This window comes from Engystomops pustulosus, chromosome 5 (assembly GCF_040894005.1).
Source record: "Engystomops pustulosus chromosome 5, aEngPut4.maternal, whole genome shotgun sequence".
Classification (NCBI taxonomy): domain Eukaryota; kingdom Metazoa; phylum Chordata; class Amphibia; order Anura; family Leptodactylidae; genus Engystomops; species Engystomops pustulosus.
In genome coordinates this window covers 197,025,412-197,041,704 of record NC_092415.1, presented here as the reverse complement: position 1 = coordinate 197,041,704, position 16,293 = coordinate 197,025,412, and the positions used below count along the sequence as shown (strand labels likewise).

At 45.5% G+C, this 16,293-nt stretch overlaps 1 protein-coding gene across 1 annotated transcript; it reads left to right on the top strand.

The window, feature by feature from the left end:
* Positions 1 to 133: 133 nt before the first annotated feature.
* On the top strand, positions 134 to 4,245 carry LOC140134161 (uncharacterized). Its single transcript, XM_072154798.1, has 4 exons — positions 134 to 458; positions 3,418 to 3,714; positions 3,791 to 3,915; positions 4,021 to 4,245. Exons 1-4 carry the CDS (start codon positions 443 to 445, stop codon positions 4,243 to 4,245), a joined length of 663 nt encoding a protein of 220 aa, XP_072010899.1. The 5' UTR covers positions 134 to 442.
* Positions 4,246 to 16,293: the final 12,048 nt, after the last annotated feature.

The following is a 16,293-nucleotide window of genomic DNA, read 5'->3' as shown; positions in this document are numbered from 1 at the left end:
ACGTCATATTGTGTCGCGCGCTTTCGCCATTTCCCTGGTTCTATCCTTGTATTTGTGGCGCATGCACGGCGGATTGTGGCGCGAAAATATTGAAAATCTGACGCCAGCAGAAGCGTCATAAATAGAAGCCACACCTGCAACTACAGCAGATACCGTGCACAGCAGCCAGGGAACAATACTGAGAATTGTAAGTACCCACAACAACATAAAATACACCCAAAACTAGGCAAAAAGAGTGGAAAAAGGCCAAAAAGAGAGATAAGAAGGGTGGATATACAGGGCAATGTAAAGGACAGTGAAGAAACACAAGCTAATGGCACAGCACATGTTGCAGGGGGATCGCATCGTCAGAATTACATGAGTTTAACATCATAACTTCTAATCCCTTCACGTAGATCTATATTGTCGTGAACGAGGAGGGAACAACCTTTCGAAAAGCAAGATGGCCACATCCTCAGGTAAAGCGCTCAATACATTTTATATAACTCCAAAATAAACCTAGAAATGCAATGTTCACACAGAGTTTTCAATTAGGGTGTTTTCTATTCAAAATCACATTATTACATAAAAGAAAATGAAAAAATGAGTTTTACAGCAAAATAGGTTTTTATGTGTCATCACCAAAATATAAACATTTACATCAAAGTATAAGGTCATGGGCGCATGCGTCACTAGCTACGCTTTGAAGTGCAGTGCTAGCGCAATGGGGGCGCACCCTGGGCTGGACACATTTTCATATGCCTTGAAAGGCATCTACTGTTTAAGCAATCACGTGCGTTACAATGGACACACTTTTTTTTTTTTTTTAGGCCCAAAACCATGCACTTTTAAACGCAGGACTAGCGCTGTCCAACTGCACCGTGTGATTCCGTTTTTGGCTAATACACATGCATTTAGTTGAAGCCCTTAGCGCTCTGCACGGTAGCTGTACTGCACTGAGATGATGCCGGTTCAGCTCTGCACAGGAGCCAAACCGCCATCGGGGGTTGCGGGATGTCAGCGTTAATCTACCGATGACATCCACAGCTAACACCCGCGGTCGGAGTGGGCTCCAATCGTGTTTGTTTATTCCGTTAAATGACGCGACCGCACCATTTAACATGCCTTCCGGGGTTCTTTACCCCACTATCGGCGCCCCAGCGATGTTTTGGGGTGCGCCAATCGCTGCTATGGCACCTCTGGGGTCCGATCGGGACCCCAGAGAAGCCTGAAGGCAGGGCCTTTAAGATGGCGTCTGTGACGTCATCTTAAAGGCAAAGTGTCAGCCTATGCATCTGCATAGGCAGACACTGCTAATACTCTGCAATACATGAGTATTGCAGGGTATTATCATGACCAAGCAATCAGATGATTGCTTGGTCATGTCCCGTGGTGGATCAAGAAAAAAAAAAGGAAAAGTAAATGTTTTTAATGAAAAAAAAAATTAACAAATCAATAAAACTGGCCATAAGGCCCAAAAAATATAAAGATACAAATTACGCACAAAAAAGTCAAAATCAATAACACAAACCCCACATATATAGTATCACCGCGTCCGTAACAATCCATAGAATAAAACTAAATAACTATTGGACCCATATGATGAACGCCATAAATCAAAAAATTACAAACCCACCAAAAATTCGGATTTTAACTATTATATCCCACTAAAAATGCAATACAAAGTGATCAACAAAACATATGTAGTCCAGAATGATACTGTTGCAAAGTAGAACATGTCCCTCAAAAAACAAGCCATCAACCAGCTGTGTATGCCACTTTGAAGACGCCGATACAAAAATGAGAGATTTTACAACACATTAGCATTTTTTTTTGCAAATTTTTTAAAACATAAGAAAAAATATTCATGTCTGGTATCCCCGTAATCGTATCGACCCATAGAATAAAGATAACAGGATTATTAGGCTATACGTTGCAAAACAAAAATTTATGGTTAACTAATCCAGTACAGAATTGATTCTTTTCTACTCATGACCTCAAAACAAGTTTAAAATTTACTACAATAGGAGATAGCAAACACAAAATGGTAACACTGGAAAAAGCATCTCATCTCGCAAAAAAAATGCCGTCACATGGCCCAAATAACTTAAAAGGAAAAATTTAATAGCCTTCAAAAGGGGGCAACGAGAAAACTAAAATCCTTGCAGCTGCAGGGTGCTCCTTCCCTTCTGTGCCTCGCTGTGCCCCCATAACACAAGTAATGTCCACATGTGGGGGGTCTCTGCACTCTGGAGAAATTGTTGAACACATTTTAGGGTGTGTTTTTGCTTTTTCTCTTTTTTAAATGTGTAAATTTTCGGCCTAAATGAACATATAAGCAACAAAAATTGACCATTCAAAATTTCACAACCATTTGGATTAAATTACTAGGAAGATCTCAAGGAGTTAACAATCTTCGTAAATGCTGCTTCTGATATCATGAGGGGTGCAGATTTTAAAATGGGTTTGTTATATATGGGGTTTAGATGCGAAAAATATTACAATTCAGTGAAAACACTATTTATCCACAAAATTTCCAATTTAACAAAAAATATATATATTTGTAAGCTGCGCAACATCAAAATTAATTATCGAGACATTTTTTTAATTAATGCAAATGTAAATAAGACGATTGGAAATGTTATTCTGCAACTTATTTAGGTTGAAAATCATCTGGAGGAAAATGCAATGATTCTAAATTTTGACAAGGTCACATTTATCCCAAAACTCCCATTTGTGACATTTTTATGGGAAATCAAAGCAAAAAATTACAGACAACATTTACCAATAAAATTAAGTACAAGATGTGTGGAATCGTTTAGATTAGTAAAAGTGTTCAAAAGTTATAACCATATAAATCAAACCATATCACAATCCCAAAAATCGGGCTGAGCCTTAGGCTAGATTGACACTGCTGTTGCCCGCCCGTACCGTACCGTAGCGGGCAACGGCAGTGCACGGGGAGAGGAGGAGGAGGTGAGCGCAGCTCCCCCCCGCCCCTCTATATAGGAAGTAATGGTGCACGGCGCCGTACTACGGAGAAAGATAGGACTGGTCCTATCTTTTTCTGGGGTACGAAGCGGTACGGTGCCGCACGTGTGCTGCACCGTACCGCTCCCGTAGTGCGCCATGCGCCCATTGCCGTCTATGGGGGACGTATATCGGCCGTATATACGTCCCCCATACAGTCGTGTGAATGTAGCCTTAAGCTGTAAAATGGCTGCGTCCTTAAGGGGTTAATACACAATGCAAAGACTATGAAAACACACCATGAGAAGAAGGTCGAAGACACCAGACATGTGATAGGCAACACAAATTCCGAGCACAACAAGATCAGGGTAAACCCAATGCAAATCTTTGAAACAAATCTATCATAAATAATTTTTGAATTTAATATTGTTAAAAAAAACAAATATCTTGCATTCTTGTATTTTACAGATGAAAGCCAGGCAGGCACCAGCAGCGGCAAGAGAAAGCAGAAGAAGAGCGCCCCTTTTGATCGAGCAGAGCTCGTCGCTTTGATAACCATCTGCGACGAGCGGGGCTACGACCTGCTCCGTGAGACTGGTAGCTATAAAGCAAAGACCAAAATCATGGAGCAGGTCCAAGCCCATCTGCTCGAGAAATACGGCCGCTACCATTCCGTCCGGCAGTTGCAGAAGCGGTTCTCGGACATAAAGGTCCGTGAGGAGCGTTTTTTGGAGCGTGTCCGAAGCCGGAACCGCTCTGCAAAAGGTTAGAAGATACAACTTGGTTCTCTAAGTAATGACATGTCTGTGCATTTTTTGATGATTTCTCTTTTTCTTTCTAGCCGGACGGGAGAGGGCACCGGCCGTAGAAGGGGCCTCTTCTTCTGCTTCTGTTGCTGCTGCTGTTGTGGTGGATGTTGGGGACGACTCTCCCCCTCCACCAAGCCCTGTGCCACCTGGCCAAGAGGTAAAGACTGGCATCTTTTTAGGAATCTAAGATGTTGAAAATTTAATATATACAAATTAATTTGTAATTATAATTAATTTATATTTTTTTGTTTTTTTTTTACAGGATCTTGCTGTGGCTCCGGAGGAGGAGATGGTTACCCTGGTGCTGGAACCGGTGGAAGACCCACATGAAGAGGTCCAGCCACCAGAGGTAGCCACCACAGCAGTGGCCGAGGGTCTTCAGGTGTCCATCGGTGAGCAGCTCCTCCATGAAATGGAGCTGCTCAACCGAAAGATGGACATTCTGATGGCCCATTTCGAAAGGTTGTTCCACCCTCCTCGTTCTTAAGTTTGTTGTTAACCTTTTTTTTTTTATTTTATTTTAAAAGTTTTTGTTTTAAAAAAAATTAAAAATGTAAAAAAAATTAAAAAAACAAAACAAAAAAAAAATATAAAAATGTTTTAAAAAAAATAAAAAAAACAAAAAATGTTTGACCCAAAAAAAAAAAAAAAAAATTACCTTTTTACCATGATTATCCGCCAAAACAGGCAACGTTGTTATTAAAGTTGTCTTTTTACCATGATTATCCCCAAAACAGGCAACGGTGTTTGTAAAGTTGTCTTTTTACCATGATTATCCCCAAAACAGGCAACGGTGTTATTAAAGTTGTCTTTTTACCATGATTATCCCCCAAAACAGGCAACGGTGTTTGTAAAGTTGTCTTTTTACCATGATTATCCCCAAAACAGGCAACGGTGTTTGTAAAGTTGTCTTTTTACCATGATTATCCCCCAAAACAGGCAACGGTGTTTGTAAAGTTGTCTTTTTACCATGATTATCCCCCAAAACAGGCAACGGTGTTATTAAAGTTGTCTTTTTACCATGATTATCCCCCAAAACAGGCAACGGTGTTAGTAAAGTTGTCTTTTTACCATGATTATCCCCCAAAACAGGCAACGGTGTTTGGAAAGTTGTCTTTTTACCATGATTATCCCCAAAACAGGCAACGGTGTTATTAAAGTTGTCTTTTTTCCATGATTATCCGCCAAAACAGGCAACGGTGTTTGTAAAGTTGTCTTTTTACCATGATTATCCCCAAAACAGGCAACGGTGTTATTAAAGTTGTCTTTTTACCATGATTATCCCCCAAAACAGGCAATGGTGTTAGTAAAGTTGTCTTTTTACCATGATTATCCCCAAAACAGGCAACGGTGTTTGTAAAATTGCTGTAAATCAATAGCATGAGATGTATTTATTAAGGTATCATTATTTTTCGTTGATGTCTGAATTGAAATAAATGTAATGTGATTTTAAAACAATGCTTGAATAAATTATTTTTTTGGACCTCAAAAAGACTGTTTATTACGTTTACCTCAAGAATAAAACAGGGGCAGCAACACACTGGTGGAGGTGGGGGGGGATGGTGACATAAACACTGGTGTGGGGGGGGGGGGATGGTGAAATAAACACTGGTGGGGGGGGATGGTGACATAAACACTGGTGGGGGGGGGATGGTGACATAAACACTGGTGGGGGTGTATGGTGACATAAACACTGGTGGGGGGGGGGTATGGTGACATAAACACTGGTGGGTGGGAGTACAGGGACACAGACACTTTGGCTAAAGATAACTTACATGATGTGGGCAGCTTGGTGTATTTTGCTTGGTTCACACCATATTCTTGGTCTAGGCTCAGCGTATATGTCACTAAAGCCCCTGACGTGTGACCTTTGTGTATACATTGGCACATAGTTGCAGACGGCGGGTGGCCTTTTGGCTCCATCTGATGCTCAAACTTTAAATCAAGGAGTAAACTCTGGCAACAGTTACCAAGATAATAATTTTTATTTATATTGCGTCTGTAAATTACATAAAGCTTTACAAATAAATATACATCTTTCCACTATGCAGCCTCCACAAGAGCAATGTATGCTGGGTGGCATGGTGGCTCATTAGTTAGCATTACAGCCCTGCAGCACTGGGGACCTCGGTTCAAGTCCCATCCAGGTCAACATCTGCACAGAGTTTGCAGTTCTCTCCATGTTTGTGTTGTTTTCCTCCAGGTCCTCCGGTTTCATCCCACGCTCAAAAACATACTTGCAGGTTTTTTTGATTGTGAGCCCCATTGGGGACAGGGAACATTCTGATAAGGAATGATTATTAATTCTTATGTGCTCATCGGAGGCAAGTGATGCCTATGTTAAGCAAAAGCAGTGTTTTGCATCCTTATTCACTTTTGACAAGCACTTATATCACTCATCAGGAGATAGGAGCAGGGTGTAATGCACATACATCACACAAAACACCTTTAAATGGGCCAGGAGGAGAGAGCATAGCTGCAGACCCATCCCTTTAAGTTGTGCTTGTGTATGGAACATAGCTGCAGACCCATCCCTTTAAGTTGTGCTTGTGTATGGAACATAGCTGCAGACCCATCCCTTTAAGTTGTGCTTGTGTATGGAACATAGCTGCAGACCCATCCCTTTAAGTGGGGCTTGTGTATGGAACATAGCTGCAGACCCATCCCTTTAAGTGGTGCTTGTGGATGGAACATAGCTGCAGACCCATCCCTTTAAGTGGTGCTTGTGTATGGAACATAGCTGCAGACCCATCCCTTTAAGTGGGGCTTGTGTATGGAACATAGCTGCAGACCCATCCCTTTAAGTGGTGCTTGTGGATGGAACATAGCTGCAGACCCATCCCTTTAAGTGGGGCTTGTGTATGGAACATAGCTGCAGACCCATCCCTTTAAGTGGGGCTTGTGTATGGAACATAGCTGCAGACCCATCCCTTTAAGTGGTGCTTGTGGATGGAACATAGCTGCAGACCCATCCCTTTAAGTGGGGCTTGTGTATGGAACATAGCTGCAGACCCATCCCTTTAAGTGGGGCTTGTGTATGGAACATAGCTGCAGACCCATCCCTTTAAGTGGTGCTTGTGTATGGAACATAGCTGCAGACCCATCCCTTTAAGTGGGGCTTGTGTATGGAACATAGCTGCAGACCCATCCCTTTAAGTGGTGCTTGTGTATGGAACATAGCTGCAGACCCATCCCTTTAAGTGGTGCTTGTGTATGGAACATAGCTGCAGACCCATCCCTTTAAGTGGGGCTTGTGTATGGAACATAGCTGCAGACCCATCCCTTTAAGTGGTGCTTGTGGATGGAACATAGCAGCAGACCTATCCCTTTAAGTTGGGCTTGTGTATGGAACATAGCTGCAGACCAATCCCTTTAAGTGGGGCTTCTTGCTTTTCAAAAGCAACATTCTCCAAGTAGGATCCTAAGCAAAAGAAAAATGCCCTGACTTTCACCTCCTTCAGCCCGGTGTATCTGAGTGCACGTCTTGCGACACAATTCGGTTTTTAAATTCAGGGGCTTGTCCGAATAATTCGGGTTGCTCGAAAACCACACCCCCTATTTGTGGCGCACGGAAGCTGGTGCGCGCGCGACAAAATTCAAACCCGTGCGCCACAATCCCGGGGCAATTTAGGGGAAAACGGCGCAAATCGGAAATATTCGGGGAACACATCGGGAAAACGCGAATCGGGCCCTTAGTAAATGTGCCCCATTGTACATCTCTGAATTAGAGATATTGAAACAATCTTACAAATTTGTTTCATATGGTTCGCAAATGAATTCCCCCGAATGCTGTATACTCATCAGATGCCATGTATTTGATCATATTTCCCTTAAAGGGAATCTATCAGCTGTATTGACCATCCCTCAGTTATGAATAGTTGTTATATTCCCTGTATAATCCCTACAAAGGGAACCTGTCAGCAGGTGTGACCAGGCAGTACTACATCCAGTGTTCCTGGAGAGATGTGTAATCAGACCTTCGTGTATGGTATTAGTAGCAGCAGGACTGTGAAAAATCCATTTAAATTATAGGATTGAACTTGACTCGACCTCACACTTCTGTGCTCTCAGGTCTCTGCATTACTCTGCTACTCTCTTTTTTTTCCCAATAAATGTACACTGTAGCAGCTTCTGTTGAATATTGCATTATTAGTTATTACAATGTATTTGAATGTCTTTGTTCACCACTAGAGGGAGCCAACTGCATACATTGAATTTATTGATAAAAAGTGTTGCATCAAGCTTCCTCTAGTGGTGACAGCAGGCATACAAAATGTTTTCTTTATATCTATCCAGGGGGGTTTGGATCAGAAAACTCCAATTCTTACCCTTAGTAAAGATATATAAATTCAAACTAATCGGAAAAAAAATTTCAGGTCCATAGTTTTGTGGCTGTTATTGCAACTCCTTTCCATTTCAGCAAATAGGAAAGACCTGCAGTAACACGTATGACCTGTGAACAGTTGTGGCGCTGTTTTATAAAGAAACCACTACTGTGTGTTTTTCAGATCCTTGCCAACCCCTTTAAATGCGGTTTCACCCTTAATGATTTGTGGTGTTCATTTGATGGATTCTATTGACTTTTCTAAGGAAAAAGAAGGCACAAAATCTTTCCAGTTTGATTATAGTCTGACCTCATATCTCAAAAACTGCGAACAGGTCATTTAAAATGAAAAATATAGCAAAATAACATAAACTTTTAACTAAAACCCATCATTTCCTCTAGTGTCCACCAGGTGGCGCTGTGGTGCCATGGAATTCTCTCCATATTTGTGTCTAAATCTGGTAACATCATTATCGGTGGGACTTGTAAGCTGCTATCAGTTAAAAGCAGTTATATCGATCACGCTGCGCTGATGAAGAAAATCTGACAGATTTCTGAAGTTCCCAGGAAAAAACACTCCAACTCTTTGTGCATATAAGGGACCTATATTCTCGCTCTTCATTTTTGATCAGAGGAGATGAAAAAATAGAAAATATATCATGATGTGATGCACGTTATAAATAAGAGCTACTGTATCAGTTCAGCATCGAAGGGATCGTTTGCAGGAGAAGTCAAGGTGTGAAGCCGTTTGCCAGAAGACATTGTAATAAAATACCGCCATATGGGGTAAATAATAGCTACAATCATCACCCCCCAATAATGAGCCATGCAATGCCCAAAAAACTGAAAATGCCAGGTCCAAATAATACCTCTACAACATGTCCAGCTAATACCTATAGCGGTCATAGCATAGCCACATAATACTGCCACTTAGTGTCCACGTAATAATTCACACACAATACTGTCATACAATGCCATATAGTATAGTCAGTGCAGAAATATTTATGTAATGCAATGGCAGAATAATACCCCAAACTACACTCACCGGCCACTTTATTAGGTACACCATGCTAGTAACGGGTTGGACCCCCTTTTGCCTTCAGAACTGTCTCAATTCTTCGTGGCATAGATTCAACAAGGTGCTGGAAGCTCCTCAGAGGTTTTGGTCCATATTGACATGATGGCATCACACAGTTGCCGCAGATTTGTCGGCTGCACATCCATGATGCGAATCTCCCGTTCCACCACATCCCAAAGATGCTCTATTGGATTGAGATCTGGTGACTGTGGAGGCCATTTGTGTCCAGTGACCTCATTGTCATGTTCAAGAAACCAGTCTGAGATGATTCCAGCTTTATGACATGGCGCATTATCCTGCTGAAAGTAGCCATCAGATGTTACAGGGTACATTGTGGTCATAAAGGCATGGACATGGTCAGCCACAATACTCAGGTAGGCTGTGGCGTTGTGCCAAGGGGCCCAAAGAGTGCCAAGAAAATATTCCCCACACCATGACACCACCACCACCAGCCTGAACCGCTGAAACAAGGCAGGATGGATCCATGCTTTCATGTTGTTGACGCCAATCCTGACCCTACCATCCGAATGTCGCAGCAGAAATCGAGACTCATCAGACCAGGCAACGTTTTTCCAATCTTCTACTGTCCAATTTCGATGAGCTTGTGCAAATTGTAGCCTCAGTTTCCTGTTCTTAGCTGAAAGGAGTGGCACCCGGTGTGGTCTTCTGCTGCTGTAGCCCATCTGCCTCAAAGTTCAACGTACTGTGCGTTCAGAGATGGTCTTCTGCCTACCTTGGTTGTAACGGGTGGCGATTTGAGTCACTGTTGCCTTTCTATCAGCTCAAACCAGTCTGCCCATTCTCCTCTGACCTCTGGCATCAACAAGGCATTTCCGCCCACAGAACTGCCGCTCACTGGATGTTTTTTCTTTTTCGGACCATTCTCTGTAAACCCTAGAGATGGTTGTGCGTGAAAATCCCAGTAGATCAGCAGTTTCTGAAATACTCAGACCAGCCCTTCTGGCACCAACAACCATGCCACGTTCAAAGGCACTCAAATCACCTTTCTTCCCCATACTGATGCTCGGTTTGAACTGCAGGAGATTGTCTTGACCATGTCTACATGCCTAAATGCACTGAGTTGCCGCCATGTGATTGGCTGATTAGAAATTAAGTGTTAAAGAGCAGTTAATAAAGTGGCCGGTGAGTGTATATCCAAATAATAACTACATACTCTACCCAGATCATACCTCCATACTTTATCCAAATAATACCCCATAAAATATCCAAATAATACCGTCATACTCTATCCAAATAATACCTTCATACTCTATCCAAATAATACCAACATACTCTATCCAAATAATACCATCATACTGTACCCAGACAATACTGTCATACTGTACCCAGATAATACCGTCATACTCTATCCAAATACTACCCCATAACATATCCAAACAATTCCTCCATACTATATCCAAAAAATACCCACATACTTTAACCTTATAATTTCCCCGCACTATATCCAAATAATACCTCCATACTCTAACCAAGAAGTAACCCATAAAATATTCAAATAATACTTACATTGATGATACCCCATAACATATCCATGAAATTCCTCCATACTTCAGGCAAAAAATACCTCCATATGCTATCCAAATATAATACCGCCATACTCTATCCAAATAATACCCCATAACATATCCAAACAATCCCTCCATACTGTGTCCAAAAATACTATAACCTTACTATATCGATACTCTATCCAAAAAGTAACCAATAAAATATTCAAATAATACTTAGATTGAATGCATAAATAATACTGATGTACAATGCTAAAAAATACCTCCTTAACATATCCAAAAAATACCTATAATAGTCATAGAAAAGCCACATAATACTGCCATTTGGTTTTAATGTAAAATTATCCTATACAGAACTTCCATTTATGCTTTGAATTAATACTTATATTCAAGGCATAAATAATGCTGCCATGTAGTGCCGAAATAAAAACCCCATAACATTTCAAAATCTACATCCAGATAAAACCTCCATACTATATACAGACAATACCCCCATACCATTTACAAAAAATAGTTCCATAGTATATCCAAATACCTCCATGCTATATCTAAATAACAATGCCACATGATACTGTCACATAGTAGGGCACATTTACTTACCCGGTCCAGTCACGATCCAGCGGCGCGTTCTCCGGCACTGATTCGGGTTCTGCCAGGATTCACTAAGGTCGTGCGCCCGATATCCACCAGGTGTCGCTGCTGCGCTGAAGTCTGCCGTAATTCACCTCCTCTGTCTCGGTGTGTGAGTGCTATTTTTGCGGCACAAATTTTTTTTAAATTCTGCAGTTTCTCCGAATCCGTCGGGTTTTCCAATGGCCATGCACCCGATTTCTGTCGCGTGAAAGCCGGCGCTGCTGCGCCACAATCCGATTGTGTGCGCCAAAATCCCAGGGCAATTTGGTGCAAATCTGAAAAATTCGGGAAATTCGCTGAAAATGCGTGATTCGGACCCTTAGTAAATGTGCCCCAGTGTCCATGTAAAACATATTTAGATCATGTTTCCATACAGTCAGCTATGCAGTATCAAATAGTACTTACCGTATATGTAATTCATAAATAATACAGCCATACAGTGCCAATATAATATCCCATACCATAGTTTATTGCCGCCATATCATGGCCAAATGATATCCCCAAACAATATCCTAAACAATACCATAATATACAAATAATACCCTATAATATCATATCTAAGTGATATTCTATACCATCTAGCAATAACACTGGAATACAATAACCAGATAATACTTGCATATAACGATAGAATAATGGTGCCCAGATAACAATACCGTAAATTTAATGTACAATACCCCCATGCAATACCAAAGAAGTTGGGCCACACAAGTATGGCTATTCCATTCAGGCCTCTCCCTGCCACTGAGTCTTCAGGCCTCTCCTGTGTTAATCTTTTCAGGCCTTTTCTTGTCTTTGGCTCTTCAAGCCTCTCCCTGTGGTTGGCTCTTTAGGCCTCTCCTTGTTGTTGTCTCTTCAGGCCTCTCTCCTTGTCAGTGTCTCTTTAGGCCTCTCACTGTGGTTGGCTCTTCAGGCCTCTCCCTGTCACTGACTCGTCAGGTCTCTCCTTGTCGTTGGCTCTTCAGGCCTCTCCCTGTCACTGACTCGTCAGGTCTCTCCTTGTCGTTGACTCTTCAGGCCTCTCCTTGTCGTTGCCTCTTCAGGCCCTTGCCTGTGAATGGCTCTTCAGGCCTCTTCTTGTTGTTGGCTTTTCCACAATTTCCACAAATCTGCAGCAGTTGTTTGAAAATGCCCTAAGGAGTAATAACAAATTTACATGGAGGAGCCTGATGGATTAGACCAGTAAAATTGTCAATATGTCGCCTGCCAACACCTTCCTGAGCTCACAGTCAGCTGCATGATAAGCCAAAGAGCAGGGCCTTGGTCATAGGATCTGCAACACCCTTGCCGATGGAAGGCAGAGGGGTTGTTGCGAATACGTCCCACCATGTAGCTTGCAGCCTGTGAAGGGTCTGATCAGCCCCACAGAAGGTCACTACACAACACAGGGGAACACTGCAGCGGTAGAGTCTGCCTGGTAAGGCAGGAGTTAATTCTTTATGTGATGTAATCTCTGTTGACCAATCACATGTGTTATACCTTGTATCTGTAAGCTGGGATGCGATTGGAGGAGGAACCACCACCTGACCAGTAGGAGTAATAAAACCCTTGGCCAGGAAAGTTCTAGAGGTCAGTCAGACCAGAGAGTCTGAACAGATCAATTGAGTCAGTCTTAGGCTGGACTCAGTACAGTTCACTCCCAGATGAGAGTAGAGAGGAGACCAGTGCAGCCAGAGCTCAGCTCACTGCCTGAGCAGCTCTGAGCTGCCGCGCCTGAAGCATTTACCTCAGAGGCTGTGGCGCAGCAAGTATTTCCAGCCCGCCAAAGCTGCACTGGCGGGAAATCCAGATGACTCACCAAGCTCCACCCATGCGCGAATGGCGCGAACCCCGCCTCCTGTGGCACAATGGAAAAAAGAGCCCCCCACAGCTCTTCGCGGGAAAAACTTGGACTCCTCCCTCTGCCATGAAGCGGACTTCTTGCCCCGCCTCAACGAAGTGCCAGAACTCGTGTGGACTTTGTGCAGTGAGGTCAACACCATGTGGGGCCCTCAGCCATTCCCCCTGTTCCTGGAAGCCCTCGAGACCGTGGTCTCTGCTCCGCCGGTCCGGAGGCCCTTTGCTGGGCACAGACTGCACCGCAGACTGACCCGAGCCTCCGTCAGGAGGACGTACCTCTAGTCAGTGATGGAGCGCCAAGCACCACCCGGGCGGTTCCTGTTGACTCTCCCGGCTACCATGCTGGTACAGCGGGCCCAAGAGGAGGCGCCACGTGGGGAGGCCCTGACTGCTGCTGAGCCAGCGCCTGGGCCTACTGCTGCTGCCCAACCTGCATCGAGGCCAACTGCTGCTGCCGACAAGCCTGCCATACCTGCGGCTGTGGTTCCTGACCCTCCGGCTGCTCCTGCTCCAGTTCCAGCACCTGCCCGACCATCTGCGAGACCAGAGCCTGCACCGGAGAGATGATCTGCAGCACTGGCACCTCCTCAGCCTCGAGGCCGAGGTGAGGCTCTCCGCCGGCATCTCCGAGACGCTGTCTCGGAAAAGCGACGGCGAGAAAAGGAGGCCCAGTGCTTCATGGCCGGCCGATCTAAAGAAGGCGCCTGGGTAAAGCAGAATCGAATCACCGGCATGGTCCGCTACTTCGACCGGTAGCGGGGTTATGGCTTCGCCACGCAGGACTACACCGGATGGGAGGTATTTATTCCCCGGCGGTCCGTCAAAAGGCCTGATTTGCCGGAGAGACTCCATAACCTGAAGCTGGGAGAGTACTTAGAATTTTCCCTCCAGGACAGACCCTGAGGACCATGGGCGGCTGGCGCGATCCAGATCCCGGACCCGGATGAGGGCCGCTACCCATCTTGTGACAAGCTGTATGAGGACGACGAATGGCCGGAATCACCGAACTCATCTTCCTCCTCGGCGGTGAGTGCCCGGGCGGTGACCCATGTGAATGCCCCATCCACGGACATCGTGAGTACAGGCCTCATTGCCATCCACGGGCTGGGCATGATTCAGGGAGCCACCCCCACCGTCTCCCCTGCAGGGAGCGCTCTGCCGGATCCCGCGGTTCCTCCGTGGTGGAAGATATCCCGGCTGGTGAGCCTTATCGTTGAGCCCCAGAAGAATTGGAGCTGGAATGAGCCGCGGCGCTGCTGCAGGTTCCCATTTATTTATTCCTGGACCCCTCCTTGGTCCCCGGATCTGTTGAGCCCCTGGCTGGAACAGCCGACACCCAGGGCGACAGACCCCCCCCCCTGAATGGCAGGTGTCCCCAGCCGGCTTCTACTGATTCTTCTACACAGTATCCTGTTCTGATCCCGGATCCTGCTGTTGCTGGAAAAGAAGATGCTGAGTAACCCCTATGTAAATAGTACTATGTAAATATATTGTACATATGCTTATTTCTTCATTATTGCTATCCCAATTGGGCTGAGCGCCCCTAACCCATAGAGCCAGAAACTTTCCTGAGACTCTCCCCCCTTATCTATCATTCAGTCAAGAGACATGCCTTGAACTGCACCAACATACTTTCTGCACTTTTCCCCACATCAAGGGCTGTACCCAGAAGATGGACTTTGCTATTAAAGACCTTCTGAGAGACTTTTGCCAATTCCAAGGAAAAGTTGCTATTGACCTTTTTGTATTGCACGCAGCGTCGGACTGGCCCACCGGAGTACCGGAGAAACCTCCGGTAGGCCCCGAGTCCGACACCTACTCACTTAAAGAGTATCTGTGATCAGGCGCTGGCGGACGCTGTTTCCGCGAGCACCTGGTCACAGTGTACTGCCGATGCGGTAGTCCGCGGCAGCGGCATCAGTGTGCGCGCCGCCACCACCACTGTGAGTGTGCGCTGCGGTGTCAGAGTGTGCGGCGGGGCGGCACTGTGCGCGCGCGCGGTGTCAATGTACGCACGCAGCGTCAGTGTACACGCTGCACAATGGCTGAGAAGCGCGTAGGAAGGAAGGCTGTACTATCGGAGTGGGACAGTCAGCAGCCTTTGATGAGGAGGTAAGCGCAAGGAGCCCTGTAATGACCGGGTGCCCTTTAATGGTTGTTGAGGGGAAAGAGGGGGCGCTGTAATGGATGCTGAGGTGGATGGGGGGGCTCTGTAATGGATGTTTTAGGGTGAGGGGGGCCCTGTAATGGATGTTATGGGGTGAGGGGGGCCCTGTAATGGATGTTATGGGGTGAGGGGGGCCCTGTAATGGATGTTATGGGGTGAGGGGGCCCTGTAATGGATGTTATGGGGTGAGGGGGGCCCTGTAATGGAGGTTATGGGGTGAGGGGGGCCCTGTAATGGAGGTTATGGGGTGAGGGGGCCCTGTAATTGAGGTTATGGGGTGAGGGGGGCCCTGTAATTGAGGTTATGGGGTGAGGGGGGCCCTGTAATGGAGGTTATGGGGTGAGGAGGCCCTGTAATGGATGATGTTAGGGAGGGGGGAAGGAAAGGGAGCCCTGTAATGGATGCTATGGGGGGAGGAGGGCCCTGTAATGGATGCTATGGGGGGAGGGGGGCCCTGTAATGGATGCTATGGGGGGAGGAGGGCCCTGTAATGGATGCTATGGGGGGAGGAGGGCCCTGTAATGGATGTTATGGGGTGAAGAGGGCCCTGTAATGGATGTTATGGGGTGAGGAGGGCCCTGTACTGGATGTTATGGGGTGAGGAGGGCCCTGTAATGGATGCTGAGAGAGATAGGGGGGGGGGGCTGTAATGGATGCTCATGGGGGGGCCTGTAATGGATGCTGTGGGAGGAGGGGGATGGGGGGCCCTGGAATGGATGCTCATGGGGGAGATGGGGGGCCCTGTAATGGATGCTGTGGGGGGGAGGGGGGCCCTGTAATGGATTCTATGGGGGGGGGCTGTAATGGATGCTGTGGGGGGAGGGAGATGGGGGGACCTGTAATGGATGCTGTGGAGGGGGGATGGGTAAGAGTTGGCCCTGTAATAGATTCTGTGGGGGGACGGGGCCCTGTAATAGATTCTGTGGGGGGACGGGGCCCTGTAATAGATTCTGTGGGGGGACGGGGCC